This window comes from Carassius gibelio, chromosome B1 (genome assembly GCF_023724105.1).
Source record: "Carassius gibelio isolate Cgi1373 ecotype wild population from Czech Republic chromosome B1, carGib1.2-hapl.c, whole genome shotgun sequence".
Taxonomy (NCBI): Eukaryota; Metazoa; Chordata; class Actinopteri; order Cypriniformes; family Cyprinidae; genus Carassius; species Carassius gibelio.
Window position 1 is genome coordinate 3,455,360 of NC_068396.1, and position 14,538 is coordinate 3,469,897.

The window sequence follows — 14,538 nt, forward strand, 5'->3', positions numbered from 1 at the left end:
CTTTCTTTGCGTGAAGATTTGGACAGAGTTATGCAAATCTTCCCACATAGTGATGTAGACATGTGGGGGCGTGTTAGAACGAGCCGTTTTAGGAGTCTTAACTTTTATAAAGAGTATCTCTTTGGGTTTGAGACTTTAGTCTTTGCAGCTTTACAGATCTTATTCCTGCACCGAAAGCTTGTAACACTCCAAAGAGAAAGGAACAATTAAAGTTGCATCATATGTCCCCTTTAAACACTGTTTGAGGTACTAAACAAGAGTGTGTTGCAAAGGCCTTTAATGTTTAATAAAAGTGTTATTCCAGTACAATCAGCACTGAAACCTTTTTATACTGTGCTCTTGAGTTTATTTGACATCCAGTAAGCAGAAGGAAATTCTGCATTGATTAAAAGTGTATTCTCACTTCTCTGTTTTAATTTTGAACTGAAACCACACTGACCTAGGATATACCATGAATGTGGCACATCAACACTGACTTTTGCTAATAAAGATGCACCACAAACTCAGTTAACTGAGTATAGACAATCAGTTTAATAATCAAAATAGACATTCAAGCAGAGTTAAAGCATATACATTTACATATCAAGCAGTGCTGTGATTTAAGACGGACAACCTGAAGATTATTGGTTCTGACCCACCAAGAAATGAGTCATAAAGAGTGATGTCAGAGTCACCATGGTGTTCTGAAGGATACTTTTAAAGTCACACATCTCATGTCTGCAGGTCATGCATCAGTTTCTCAACACTAGATGGAGTGAGAGGCTCGTGCTCCTCTGATCTGCTGCTGAGACAATGTTAACTCGATTTAAAAGTCATTTAGCTACTAAACAGATTACAGTTCTGATTCTAGAATGAAGCTGAAACACATCATAGATCTAAATTGCAATGATGCATAATTATTATAAATAATTAGGCTATCTGTCTATCTATCTATCTATCTATCTATCTATCTATCTATCTATCTATCTATCTAATTTATTTGTCGTCATTTTGATCTAAATTGCAATGATGCATAATTATTATTCATAATTAGTCTATCTATTTATCTATCTATCTATCTATCTATCTATCTATCTATCTATCTATCTATCTATCTATCTATCTATCTATCTATCTATCTATCTATCTATCTATCTATCTGTGTGTGACGCAGAGTGTGTGACGTTCCTCCAGTCTCTCGCAGGGAATCCCGCTTCACTTCCGTCACTCGTTAGTTTCGGTGTTAAACCTCCGCGAGCGCGAGTCAATCACGCGTCCGTCACTCGTCTCCCGCTCGCGCTCAAACGGAGCGCGTGACGTCACCGCAGCGAGGGGCTCCGGTTCTCAGGTGTATCCCGTTCCTGTCTCTCTCTCCGGTGGTCGGTCGGTCGGTCTTGGGCTCGCACCGGGAATAACGCGGCGGACCGCGCGTCTCCAGCGACATGGGAAAGACTCGCGCGCTGCTCCTGCTGTGCTCCGCTGTCGGTGAGTTTCCTGCGGGAAAAACTCGGCTACAAATGTAGCAAAGAAATGACAAACCCTCCGCGAGCGAACGGCGTGCGTCTGTCGTATTGACAGGTAACAGCGTTCCTGTCAGAAACACTGAAAGGTTTTGCGAGGTGACCTAAAATGTGTTTCACGTGGTGACATCTGAATTAGCTGCTTTTCTTACTGTCAAAATATGATTTACTATGCACCTGATTACATAAGATTACAGTGATTGCACGTTTTACAGCGTTAACGCTAACCTCTCAATCATTACAGATTTATTCTGCAGTAACTTCTACTTATTATTAGATTTGCATGATGAAAATCTACTGTGGATGCCTCAAAGGAGGTAAAGTGTAGCATGTCGAAGTATAGTTCAGATTTATTAAAATTTACTATAGAAATCAATATAGCCAAAATTGACTATAACATCATAGGATTAATCTGCCTTATTTTCTGACTATTTTTAAATTTGCATTGTCAAAATGTACAGTTAATACTTGAAATAAACCATTATAGAAATGTGATTTAACTAATTATCTTATTCTTCTTATATATATATATATATATATATATATATATATATATATATATATATATATATATATATATATATATATATATATATTTATATATATTATTACAGTTTAGCATAGTCAGATATAGTGCACTGAAATTGAAGACTAAAATAATATTAAATAATTGATTTAAATGACACTCAATGACAAAGAAGATCAAGTTGGCTATTTTGGAATCATAGTTTTAGTTTGAATTTGTTACAATTTTTTTATTTTCCGTTTTCATTTTAAATGATGTTTTTGGAACTGTTTTTGAAATAGTTTTTTTTTTTTGTTGTTGTTATTTTTATAACCTTGTTTCAATTTATTTAACTAATTGTTAACTCATGATATTTTTAAACTTAACTAAAATGAGAACTGATGACTTGGGAACTATTGTAAAATATTATTATTATTATTTTATATATATATATATATATATATATATATATATATATATATATATATATATATATATATATATATATATATATAAACTTTTTTGCATAGTACACAATACCTAAATAAACCTCTAATTTATTATAGAAATGTCTTGATTATATATTTCAGATATACATAGTCAAAATGGTGTCTACATTAAAATGTAGTTGGTACAGTACAATTTTCAGTTCATGATTCTTTACAGTGTGAGATGTTGACATGTCTTAATGCATGCATGTATTTGCATAAATATTCTCATGTGCACCTGTGCACATAAACAAACTTCAAACCAGACCAGAATATATCACCGCTCCTCCCTTTTTCTTGCTATTCTGTATTCATCTATCACAGACCGGTCTGTTAAACACTCCTCTATCGACTTCAAAGCTAAAAAAATTAAGAATTTGTGATTTTCCAACGCTGACAAGATTCCCAATGGACTTTATTTACTTTAAATATAGTGCAAAAGAGAATAAATGAGTATATGGTGAAAAAAACAATGCTTTAAAGCACACATTTCTCCTGTGTTTTCCCCAGTTTTGAAGTTGCTCAGTAGGCGCCTACAGCCGAAAGCGTGTCAGTCTGTTACAGAAGCTTTCCTGTAAGAAAGGAATATTTTAGGATAGTCTTTTTTTCGTGCAGTGTCATTTGCAAGTCTAGTGGGGTGAGAGTGACAGAGTTATCATTAGCATGGTGCTTCATTTGCATTTGTGCTCTTTTTTTATGAAAATGCTGCATGCTTTGAAGATAATCCTTATTATCCCATTGTAAAGTGCCATATGCCAAACCATAGTCAGCACCTGTGTGTTTATGACTCCAGGAATCAGATTAAATATTCAGATGTTGTGGTAAAGTTATATGTCATATAACTATTGATGCTTCCTCACTTGTCACCATCCAGTCAATTTCAGATGCACTGATAACATGTGAATCAGAGATGCCCAAACTTGACTTCTAGTTTAAATTATATATGTGTTTTTTATATATATATATATATATATATTCCATTGTTGTTCATTTAAATAAATTGCATATAATTTTTGTGCATTGAAATGTAAAAAACAATGTAAGGGAATTTACTTTATTTTTTACATTTTAACACTTTTATGTCAGAAGCAATATAAATGGATTTGATTAATAATAAAATTACCAATTTATTTACATTTGTTAAGTTGTTTTACAATTGTATGTTTAATACATTAATTCAATAATAATTTATATGAATGTAATTTAAGTTAATCTAACTTTATGTGAATGTTAAATTAATATTAATTCCATTTTTACACTTTTTATTAAAAAATTTGGGTACCACTATACTAACTGGATCTAAATAACTGGTTTTATTCATGTCAGAATTATTATTGAATGTAGCTTAATCACCTAAATATATTAATTTATACAACAAAAAAAAAAGTTTATATAGGTTAAATCAGGTAGAGATAGATTTTTAAGCGGTCACATTAAATGGTCTGTCTTTGAAAGTAACTACAAAATAAAGAGCAATCACTAAATCAGTGTTGTGTTTGTGTTTCCCAGCTCTATGCCACTGCAGGTCAGTGACTGTGTCCAGGGGTCCTCTGCTCCGGGTCGAGGGCCAGCCGCTGTCCATCCGCTGTGATGTATCGGAGTACGAGGGCCCACGGGAGCAGGAATTTGAATGGAAAGTAAAACGAGGATCAGAATTCATCAATGTGATCTCAACATTTGATAATCGTTACACAGACCGCTCTCTTCAGGACCGTATACAGAGTGGAGACATCACTGTGTCACGACTAGCTAATAACGCCGCTGAGCTGAAGATTCAAGAGGCTCGAGTTAGTGACAGCGCCACCTACCGCTGCATTACTCCGAGCACAGACTCGGTCTTCAGTGGAAACTATGAGGCAGACGTCCAGCTGCAAGGTCAGTAAGTCACCAGGCGTCAAACATGGCAGTGCATAATGAATGTTCAGATATTAGATAGTGAGATTTTTCAACTCAAAATGGAAAACTTTTTATCCGCTTTCATTTACATGAGTGTGAAAATGCGTTTCAAAGTACAAGTTTTTGAAAATGATACCATAATAGTCTACGTGTGAATTAGTAAAATGCAAATTTTGGAAAATAGTGGTGTCATATGTGAAAAAACCTTTTCTGTTTTCAGTACATCATTGTCATGTTAACGTTCCCTCAAAATCATTGAGATGCTAGTGTTGTTTTAATAAATATTTCAAATTATTTATTTTTTTTTATATTTTGTTATTTATTAAAATTTTAGTTTTATTAGTTTTGTTTTGGGATTTAAGGATGTCTTTATTATATTATATTATATTATATTATATTATATTATATTATATTATATTATATTATATTATATTATATTATATTATATTATATTATATTATATTATATTATATTAACCCTAACCCTAACCCTAACCCTAATTCCTAAATCAAATTATATTTACTTAAGACGTCAAATAACTTAATATTACTTTATAGTTAATGGTGAGTTGATTTATAAAACAATTAAAAAATATATGTCAGTTGGAAAGAAAAATAAACTTAATTAAAGGGAAAACCAGATAATTTTTCTGACCACACTTGCAGATACTTTTTCTTTTCTTATTTTAATCATAAACTCACTTGACAACATTCTTCAGTAAACAAGACAAGTCATGTTGCATCTCAAGAAAATGGATATTGAGCTTAAAATGTTTAGATATTTGTACAGAGAAACAAGACAAAATAATTTTCTGCAGTGTATAAACAACTCTTTAACCCTTAACCCTTAAACAAGTGTGTTAAATACAAACACACATCAAAAAAAAAAAAAAAGTCATTATTAGTAAGAGTTGGGCATGCAATGGAATGCATTAATTATGTTTAAAAGCACTAAACTGTTCAGTGTTTTTGTCGGTGAACAAGCCTAAACTCTGAACGCCAGCAGCGTTCATTATGCAAAATTCACTGGGTTAATAATATTATCATTATCTTTAGTTAATGAGCACTGACTGAACATGTTGAAAATTAGAGTAATCGGCCCAGATTTGTGTAAGACCCCACAGGACATGTGAAACATCTCAATCCTTTCTCCAGATAGCAATGATATTAAATGAAAATTGAGATTTTTGCTGCTTTTCAGATGTTTCTTCTAAATAAGACGCCAGTAGCAAGAAGTCTCTTCTGCTCACCAAGCTGTATTCATATGATAAAAAATTATGAAATATTAGAATTTCAAATAACTCTTTTCTAAGTGATTATATGTTACGATTTATTTAATTGCTATGATTAAACCTGAATTTTCAGCATCATTGCTCCAGTCTTCAGTGTCACATGATTCTTCAGAAGTCTTCAGATTTCTGATTATTATTAATGTTGAAAACAGTTGAAAACTTATTTTAAAAGCTTTTGACCATAGTGTAACAAAGCTAAAGAATCGATTCATGCAACAACTGAGCAACAACACTGGCATCAAGATAAAAGTTCTCCTGTTCCCTCTGAGAGTAATCGCTATTAGACTTATTTAAAGATTGTATAGTGATCTGCATGAAGTATGTCTAATGATGCAGAGTTCGTAGCACAGCTCGTGTATTACAGCATTTCTGAGGTTTATATGGTTGGTCTTCATATTTCCGCTGTAGATGAACAGAGCACACAAGCTCAGTCTACCCTCTGAAAGATGCTGGCTCATTTTTTCTCCCTGACCTCTGAGTGGAGCGTGCTGGGTTGTGTGTTGGTTAGTATTACCCGGCCGTTGGGTTAGTGGTTCGGCCAAGGACTCCGACCAAACAACCCAGCGACTGGTAACACTTGAATTAAAGTGTTACTTTGAAATGTCACACTTTTCATTTCTAAAATGCTTGTTAAGCAAGTTTAAATGTATGGAATATTGTAAACTATGCAATGAATTCATTGAAATTCATTGTATTCTTTCTGAATTCAGTTTTTGATTTCTAATTTCCAACCCAGTCAGCATTAAAGTAATTTGTAAACAATAGTTGAATCTATATATCATCATCTGTCCATCAATTCATCATCCTTCCATCCGTTCCTCCATCCATGTCCGTTCATCCATCTATCCATCTGTCTATCTATATATCTATATATGCCCATCCATCCATCCATCATTCCTTCCTTCCATCCATCCATCCATCCATCATTCCTTCCTTCCATCCATCCATCCATCCATCCATCATTCCTTCCTTCCATCCATCCATCCATCCATCCATGCATCTATCCATCTATTTATCTATCAATCTATATCTATCTATATATATCTATATATGTCCGTCCGTCCATCCATCCGTTCATCTATCTATCTATCTATCTATCTATCTATCTATCTATCTATCTATCTATCTATCTATCTATCTATCTATCTATCTATCTATCTATCTATCTAACTATCTATCTATCTATCTATCTATCCATCCATCCATCCATCCATCCTTCCATCCATTCATCTATCTATCTATCTATGTCCGTCCATCCATCCATCCATCCATCCATATATCTATGTCCATCCGTCCATCCATCCATCGTTCCATCCATCCATCGTTCCATCCATCCATCGTTCCATCCATCCATCGTTCCATCCATCCATCCATCCATCCATCCATCCATCCATCCATCCATCCATCCATCCATCCATCCATCCATCTATCTATCTATCTATCTATCTATCTATCTATCTATCTATCTATCTATCTATCTATCTATCTATCTATCTATCTATCATATATATGCCCATCCATCCATCAGTCATTCCTTCCTTCCATCCATCCATCCATCCATCCATCAGTCCTTCCTTCCTTCCTTCCATCCATCCATCCATCTATCTATCTATCTATCTATCTATCTATATATCTATCTATCTATCTATCTACCTATCTATCTATCTATCTATCTATCTATCTATCTATCTATCTATCTATCTATCTATCTATCTATCTATCTATCTATCTATCTATCTATCTATCTATCTATCCTTCCTCCATCTGTCTATCTATATACCTATATATGTCCATCCATCCTTCCATCATCTATCTATCTATCTATCTATCTATCTATCTATCTATCTATCTATCTATCTATCTATCTATCTATCTATCTATGTCTGTCCGTCCATCCGTCCATCCATCCTTCTGTCCGTCCTTCTGTCCTTCCTTCCATCCATCCATCCATCCATCCATCCATCCATCTATCTATCTATCTATCTATCTATCTATCTATCTATCTATCTATCTATCTATCTATCTATCTATCCATCCATCCATCCATCCATCCATCCATCCATCCATCCATCCATCCATCCATCCATCCATCCATCCATCCATCCATCCATCCATCCATCCATCCATCCATCCATCCATCTATCTATCTATGTGTGTCCATCCATCCTTCCTCAAATCTGTCTAATCACCTCTCAAATCGTTCTTCTGTCTGTCTATCTTTCTCTGTATCCATCCATGCAGTTGAAGATGATGTGACGAGTAAAACACAGAGAGTTTTTAGAGAGTTTACTGCTTTGATTGCATCTGTTCCCACATGAGTTCTCCTCTGATGGTCAAACTCGTTGATCTGGTTCAGTCACTGGTGCGTGATGTTCATGATCAGACCTGCCAGGCACAAAGTCTGCTTTGATTGTGTAAGACTAGCATTGATTCTTTTCAGTGATGCTCTGTGTTTTGTTTCACTTTTATGAGTCTATATATAATCTAAGCTCACTGGTTGGATGACGATGTACAATGGCTTCTCCTGTCATATTATTACTGTAATTCATTGACAGTAAGGTGTGTTAAAGCAAAGTTCACTGCAGGTTTCTAGCAGGTTTTTTTTTTTTTAAACTATTTTGAAAATATATTTTAATTTTATTTAAAATTAAGAGTAGGAAAGTAAAAAGTGAAGTGCAGTAGTAAAATAAAGTGCAATATCTAATCCTCTCTTAAATATACAAGAGACAAACTTGTGTACTGAAAATCCAAATATAATTTTCAGTAATCTTTTCCTCACTTAAATGAAATAATACTTTTATTCATCAATCATGCAGTAAAATGTATCAAAATTGACAGCAACAATATGTGTAACAAAAATGTTAGAAAGTTTTCCATTTTAAATAAATGCTGATCTTTTTAACTGTCAAAAAAATTAATCACAGTTTCCATAAAAATATTGTGCAGCAACTGTTTTCAACATTGAATATAATCAGGATATAAATTGAGCAGCATATCAGCTTTTAGATTTCTGAAGATGATGCTTAAAATTCAGCTTTTTTCACATAAATTACAATCAACAATATATTATCGTAGAAAACAGCTATTTTTAATTGAAATAACGTTTCTGTATCTTTCTGTACTTGGTGAGCAGAAGAGACTTCTTTCAAAAATATTTAAAAAATTCACTGACCCCAAACTATTAAACAGTAGTGTACATAAAAGAAAGAAAAAAAAGAAAATAAAAGTTTACTGAAAAATTATTTAAGTTTTCACTCTCATATTGCTAGTGAATTTCACAAATAATCACACATAATCTAACACATTGAATTAAATGTACAATTTTGAAGAAGATAAACTGAAATAGTATTTTATTGTAAAACAAACTGCAATAAAAAAGGCTCTTCTGAGAATTTGGATGCTACAAAAATCTCCAGTTAACAGATAAATCAAGCTGGCCGATATATCGGTTTATCGGTGTGTTAGTTCTTGTACCTTTTCTCTAAAACTCTTATTTTCTTGTCAATTTCAGTTATTCCCAACAGTCTGATTGTGGCTCCCGATGCCCCAAGCCCTGTGGTTCATGAGGGCGGATCCGTCAGACTCCTGTGCAATATCTCCCGTAACTTCATGGAGGGAATTTACCTGTCTCTTACCTGGTCAGTGAAGAAGGGCTCATCTCAGCTGGAGGACCTGCTGAGCTTTGGTCCAGATTTGGGTGTGACGGTTGGCAACAATTACATGCTGCGCTACACAGATGGCGGGATGCGGCTAGAAATGGGGAACGGCGTCTCGCACAGTCTTGTGCTCTCCGCAGCGACGCCGGCGGATCACGGCATGTACATGTGCACGGCCAGACTGTGGACGAGAGAGCAGGGAGCCTGGAACCGTATTCAGGAGAAGACCATGGAGATGGGAGAAGTGACTGTCACACCGACGGGTTAGTAACACTTTAGAACAACTCGAGAAAAAAAAACCAAAGCACAACAGAATAAAGCCATGACACAATTAAAATATATTATTAGAAATTATATGAGATTCACTTACTGTATGTTCATTAGCATTTTTTTAGGAGAAGACATTTTTAGGAGAGAAACCGTAACAAACTCAGATTATGCCATTTGCATGTAGATTTTTATATTTTTGTATTGTTTTTATACTATTTATAGTATTAATTCAGATTTAGAATTGGCTACTACTGTTTTTTGTGTTTTCGCCGTAGTTTGTGCTTTTGTCATTTTGTTAGTTTTTAATTATGTAAACTAAATTGTTCAATTAAATTGTAAATTACATAAGTTGCAAATTAAATAATGTTTTACATTTAATGATAAAAAGTTTTTTTGTTTTTTTTATTGTACATGGAATGAAATTGATTTATGAATTATGCTAGTTTTTTTTTCAAAATAAGTAAATTAAGTAATGCATTCATTGAAATGAATGATAATGCAAATATGCAAAAATGAATGATAATGCAAATGATAAAGCAAAATAATGCTTTCAAATTAAATTACTTGTTTTAATGTGTAAATTGTTATACATTATATGTATGTATGTATGTATATATATATATAAGTTGTGCATTCGTTGAAATTAAATGTTGAATTATAAATTATATTAGTTTTTATTTTTATAAATAATATAAATTAAAATATAATTCAATGATTTAAAATTTTTATTTTTATTTTGTATTAAATGAAATTAAATATTATTAGGTTTTTTTATTATGCATTCAGTGAAATTAAATTATTAATGTTACATTTTATTTTTATATAAATAAAATGATGCATTAAATGTAATTTAAATTTTGTAAAAGGTATGCATTTTATACATTAAATTTGCTAAAGTCTTGAAAAGCAAACAAAAATAAAGTTAATCTTGTGACTTGCACAATTTTCAGTGAGCTATTCCTTTAATTCTCTTCCATTATGACTTTATATTGTTGTGTATTTGCTTAATATTGTCAACTTCATCACTTTAGTTGTGTTGTGTCTCCTGGGAAACTGTCATGATCATAATGCCATGAAATAATCCAATTTGATAGTATAAAAGTACTTACGATGAATCATTGTTATGCAATTCGCTCGGATGATCAATGATCAAATGAATAAATAAGTTGCATTTGGAGGAAAAAGAGAATGAAGGAGAATTGATTATAGTTGTTAAAGTCATGCAGCGCCTCCCTCGAGAAGAGTAGATATGCTCTTTTGACTGGTTTTATCTTGTTTAACGTCTTCAGACCTTTCTCATAAACCAGGCTGTTTGAATACTCGTTGCCAGTGAAATTCCTGCCTGGTTACCATATATACTGTCAATGTTACTGCAGAGTTTTAATTAAAATCAAGAAGACTGCGGGTGTCTGGAGAACCATCCAGCAGACGTTACGCAAACTCTCCGAGTCTTTGTGTTGTTTGAGATTGTAACTAGAAGATGTTAAGAGAACATAGAGCACAGAAGCAGTCTGTGTCGTCTAACGTGATGTGCTGAATATCACTCATCCCCAGGAGAAATGACTTAGAGTTTGCTTTTACAAATTAAAGGAATAGTTCAACCGTAAATGACAATTCAGGAATCATTTGCTTACTTATGTTATGGCAAACCTGGAATAAGTTACTTTTTTCTGTTTAAAATAAAAGGGAAATTTAGCAGAATGTTCATGCTGCTCTTTTCCGTATAATAAAAGTATATTTTAATATTTTATTGATATTTATTTATAATTTTATGTGCTTTTACTGTTTTTATACTAAATAGTATTTAGAAATATTTTAAATTAGCTTTCATTTTTATGCTTTGCATTTTAATTTTAGTTGAAGTTTTAGTTATTTTATCATGCGCTTTTATTGTTCATTCTATTAAAATATTTACTATTTATTTTAAATTAGCTTTTATTTTTTTCTCTTCTTTTTCTTAAACTTCAATTTAAGTTTACGTTTTAATCATTTTATGTTCTTTTGTAATTAAATTTTTTTTTTTAGCTTTGTTTTTATTTAAGTTTTAGTCATTTTAGTAACATTTTCCTGCAAAGTTTATAATTTATTTTAAAATAGCTGTTTCTGTGTACAAGGCATTCTCTGGTCTTCTAAATCCTTACTCTCCTCAAAGAGCTCTTAGGTCTAGTAAACTTTGGAATAGTTTGCCTGTAAATGAGAGATTTGCTCCTTGACCAGCCAGTTTTAAATCTGTTCTCAAACCTTATTTGTTTTCTCTCGATTTTCTTTAAGGTTAGTTTAAGAGTTTTAATGTCAAATTGTTCTGAATCTGTTCTGAAACGTGAGGTTGCAAGTGCATCACTGTTACTCTTAATGTATGTGTTTATTGTGTTTACATCATTGAGATCTGTATGATTTCAGTGCCATTTCTAATGCTTGCATATTTTCTGCTTGTCTTTCTCTTTAAATCCTCAGCGAGCTCCTTCAGCGTCCAGGTTCAGGACGACAGCACATTGTCCACAGGAGAGTCGCTGCTCCTCACCTGTTCTGTGTCCGCTGAAGCCTCGGTGGATCTGGAGGTGACGTGGCTGATGAACGGCACGCGGGTTGTGGCCCGTCTGAGTCGTGACGGCGTGCTGACCAATGCATCTAATGCAGTGGACGTGAGGCGGCTGGGAAAGTGGGATTTCCAGCTCAAGGTTCACGGTGTGGATCTGTCTGACGCGGGACTCTATGCGTGTAAAGCGAGTGCATGGGTTCAGCGCGACGGTGGACGATGGGACCGGGCCGTGGAGAAGGTTTCGGACCCCGTACGTGTTCACGTTATTAAGCAAAGTGAGTACGTTGCTTAACTTTCACTTGAGCTTCTGAAGTATCATTCATAATATCATGACTCGTGACATAAACAGCCCGCAGCGTCTCACGTTTTGTGGAAAAGAGTGACATTTGGAGAAAATGCCATCTGAAGCTCTGCATATAAATGCGTTCTGCTTCCCTCATCCATAAAATATTAATTTGATGTTGATTACTTGGTATTTAAATGGCATTAAAAGCATGATATGCCGTTTGTATTAGTGCACTGGAAAATATCTTTCAAGCGTTGGGCTTGGGTTGTCTATTAGAAGTTGATTTGCAAATCACGTTTTATCAGAATAATGTGTATATTTTAGCATCAGGTAAGACTGGATGATATAGCTAAAATAATAATTTTAAATCTGTATATATCTTTATTTATGTATTCACTCTAAAATGAATGTAAATGCATTCAATAAACTATTTAGTTATTGCTTGCAAGATATTTTATTTAATACCTAAACAGTAAATTTAGTAGATTAAAAATAATCAAACCATGTTTTCACACTTTTTTTTAACGTAATGAACACAAATTATTTTAATTTACACTGTCATAAATGAATACTTTTATTCAGCAAAAATGCATTAAATTGATTAAAAGTTACAGTAAAGACATATAATGTTGTAAAAGATTTCGATTTCAAATAAATGCTGTTCTTTTGAAGTTTCTATTCATCAAAGAATCCAGAAAATAACATGTATCACAGTTTCCACACAAATATTGTGCAGCACGACTGTTTTCGACATTGATAATAATCAGAAATTTTCCTTGAGCAGTGAATCATCATATTAAAATGATTTCTGAAGATCATGTGACACTGAAGACTGGAGGAATGATGCTGAAAATACTGCTACGTATCACAGAAATAAATTATATTTGAACATAAATTCACATAGAAAACAGCTATTTTGAATCTTAAAAATATTACAGAATTTTACTGGTTTTACTGAAATCTTTACCGAATAAATGTAGCCTTGGTAAGCAGAAGAAACGTATTTAAAAAACATTTTACCAATAGTGTATATGAAAACAATAACAAGATGCCTTGTGGGAACCTGCAAACTCAGTTTTAATGATTCACTCAAATGGACAGTTTGAAATGATTCAAGGAAGTGAATCATAAGAGTTTTTTCTTTCACTAGCTAAATGATCACAAATATCTGTGACTATTCACATATCGTTCCGCCCTTAGAACCGTGAGATAAAATCTAGGCATGTTATTTCACCTTCACTACCTGACTGGTGAGTTCTTAACCCGTCCATCAATGTCAGGTGTCTAGAAGTGAAAGTAGAAAGGTTGCATTCGTTCGATCTGTGGTCTGTTTGTGAAAGTGGTGTTAATAAGCACGCTTCAGGCACGAGATGTTTCTGAAGATCCGCTCTGTCACTGGCTAATGCATGAAGGCTGTGGGTGGTCTCCCTGATGGAGGACTGCTGACTCTGAGCCCGATGCTCTTGTTAGAAGTCAGCGTTAGTCGTTTGGGATCTCGTTGTCAGCGTGATTCACAGGGAAGAGCTTCAACTTGTTTATTCTGTGAGGAACTACAGAGAAAGAGAAGGCGTCGCTCACCTTAAAAGGCAGAAATCTGGGGTTGTTTACTCTTCTCAATGAGTGAGACGAGTAGGATTTAGTTTCAGCTCCAAAAAAATACAGAAAAAACTACATAAAACTGGCTCATACGACTGGTTCTGTGACATCACACTTGTGCACATTGATTGAAGACTAGACGTAAAATTAAGTCATTATTCACTGAAAACCTTTCCATTAATCGCAAGGTTTGAGATTAATAGGTTTCTATATACGTTCTGAATGCTTGTCTGTAAAACAGATATTTTTATGTTAACTAAAGATAAAATTAAAAAAATATATTTTGTTTTGATAATTCCTTGAAACCAAGTGAAATAAGTTTACGATGAAGCATTAAAATTACTCATCGGAAATAAATAAAACTAAAATAATGAAACTAACCTGAAATAAAGATTAAACAGAAAAATTTAATTTAATTTAATTTATCCATCCATCCATCATCTTCCGCTTATCCGGGGCCGGGTCGCGGGGGCAACAGTCTAAGCAGAGACGCCCAGACTTCCCTCTCCCTA

The 14,538-nt window shown here is 33.6% G+C and overlaps 1 protein-coding gene across 1 annotated transcript in view; it reads left to right on the forward strand.

Annotated features, from left to right (window-relative positions):
• Nucleotides 1-1,189: 1,189 nt before the first annotated feature.
• Nucleotides 1,190-14,538, forward strand: part of LOC127949308 (prostaglandin F2 receptor negative regulator) — a 39,852-nt gene continuing 26,503 nt past the window's right edge. The window contains exons 1-4 of the mRNA XM_052546406.1: nt 1,190-1,464; nt 4,002-4,367; nt 9,191-9,598; nt 12,060-12,419. Of these exons, the coding sequence (XP_052402366.1) occupies nt 1,422-1,464; nt 4,002-4,367; nt 9,191-9,598; nt 12,060-12,419 (1,177 nt within the window). The 5' untranslated portion in view covers nt 1,190-1,421. The remainder of the gene's footprint in view (nt 1,465-4,001; nt 4,368-9,190; nt 9,599-12,059; nt 12,420-14,538) is intronic.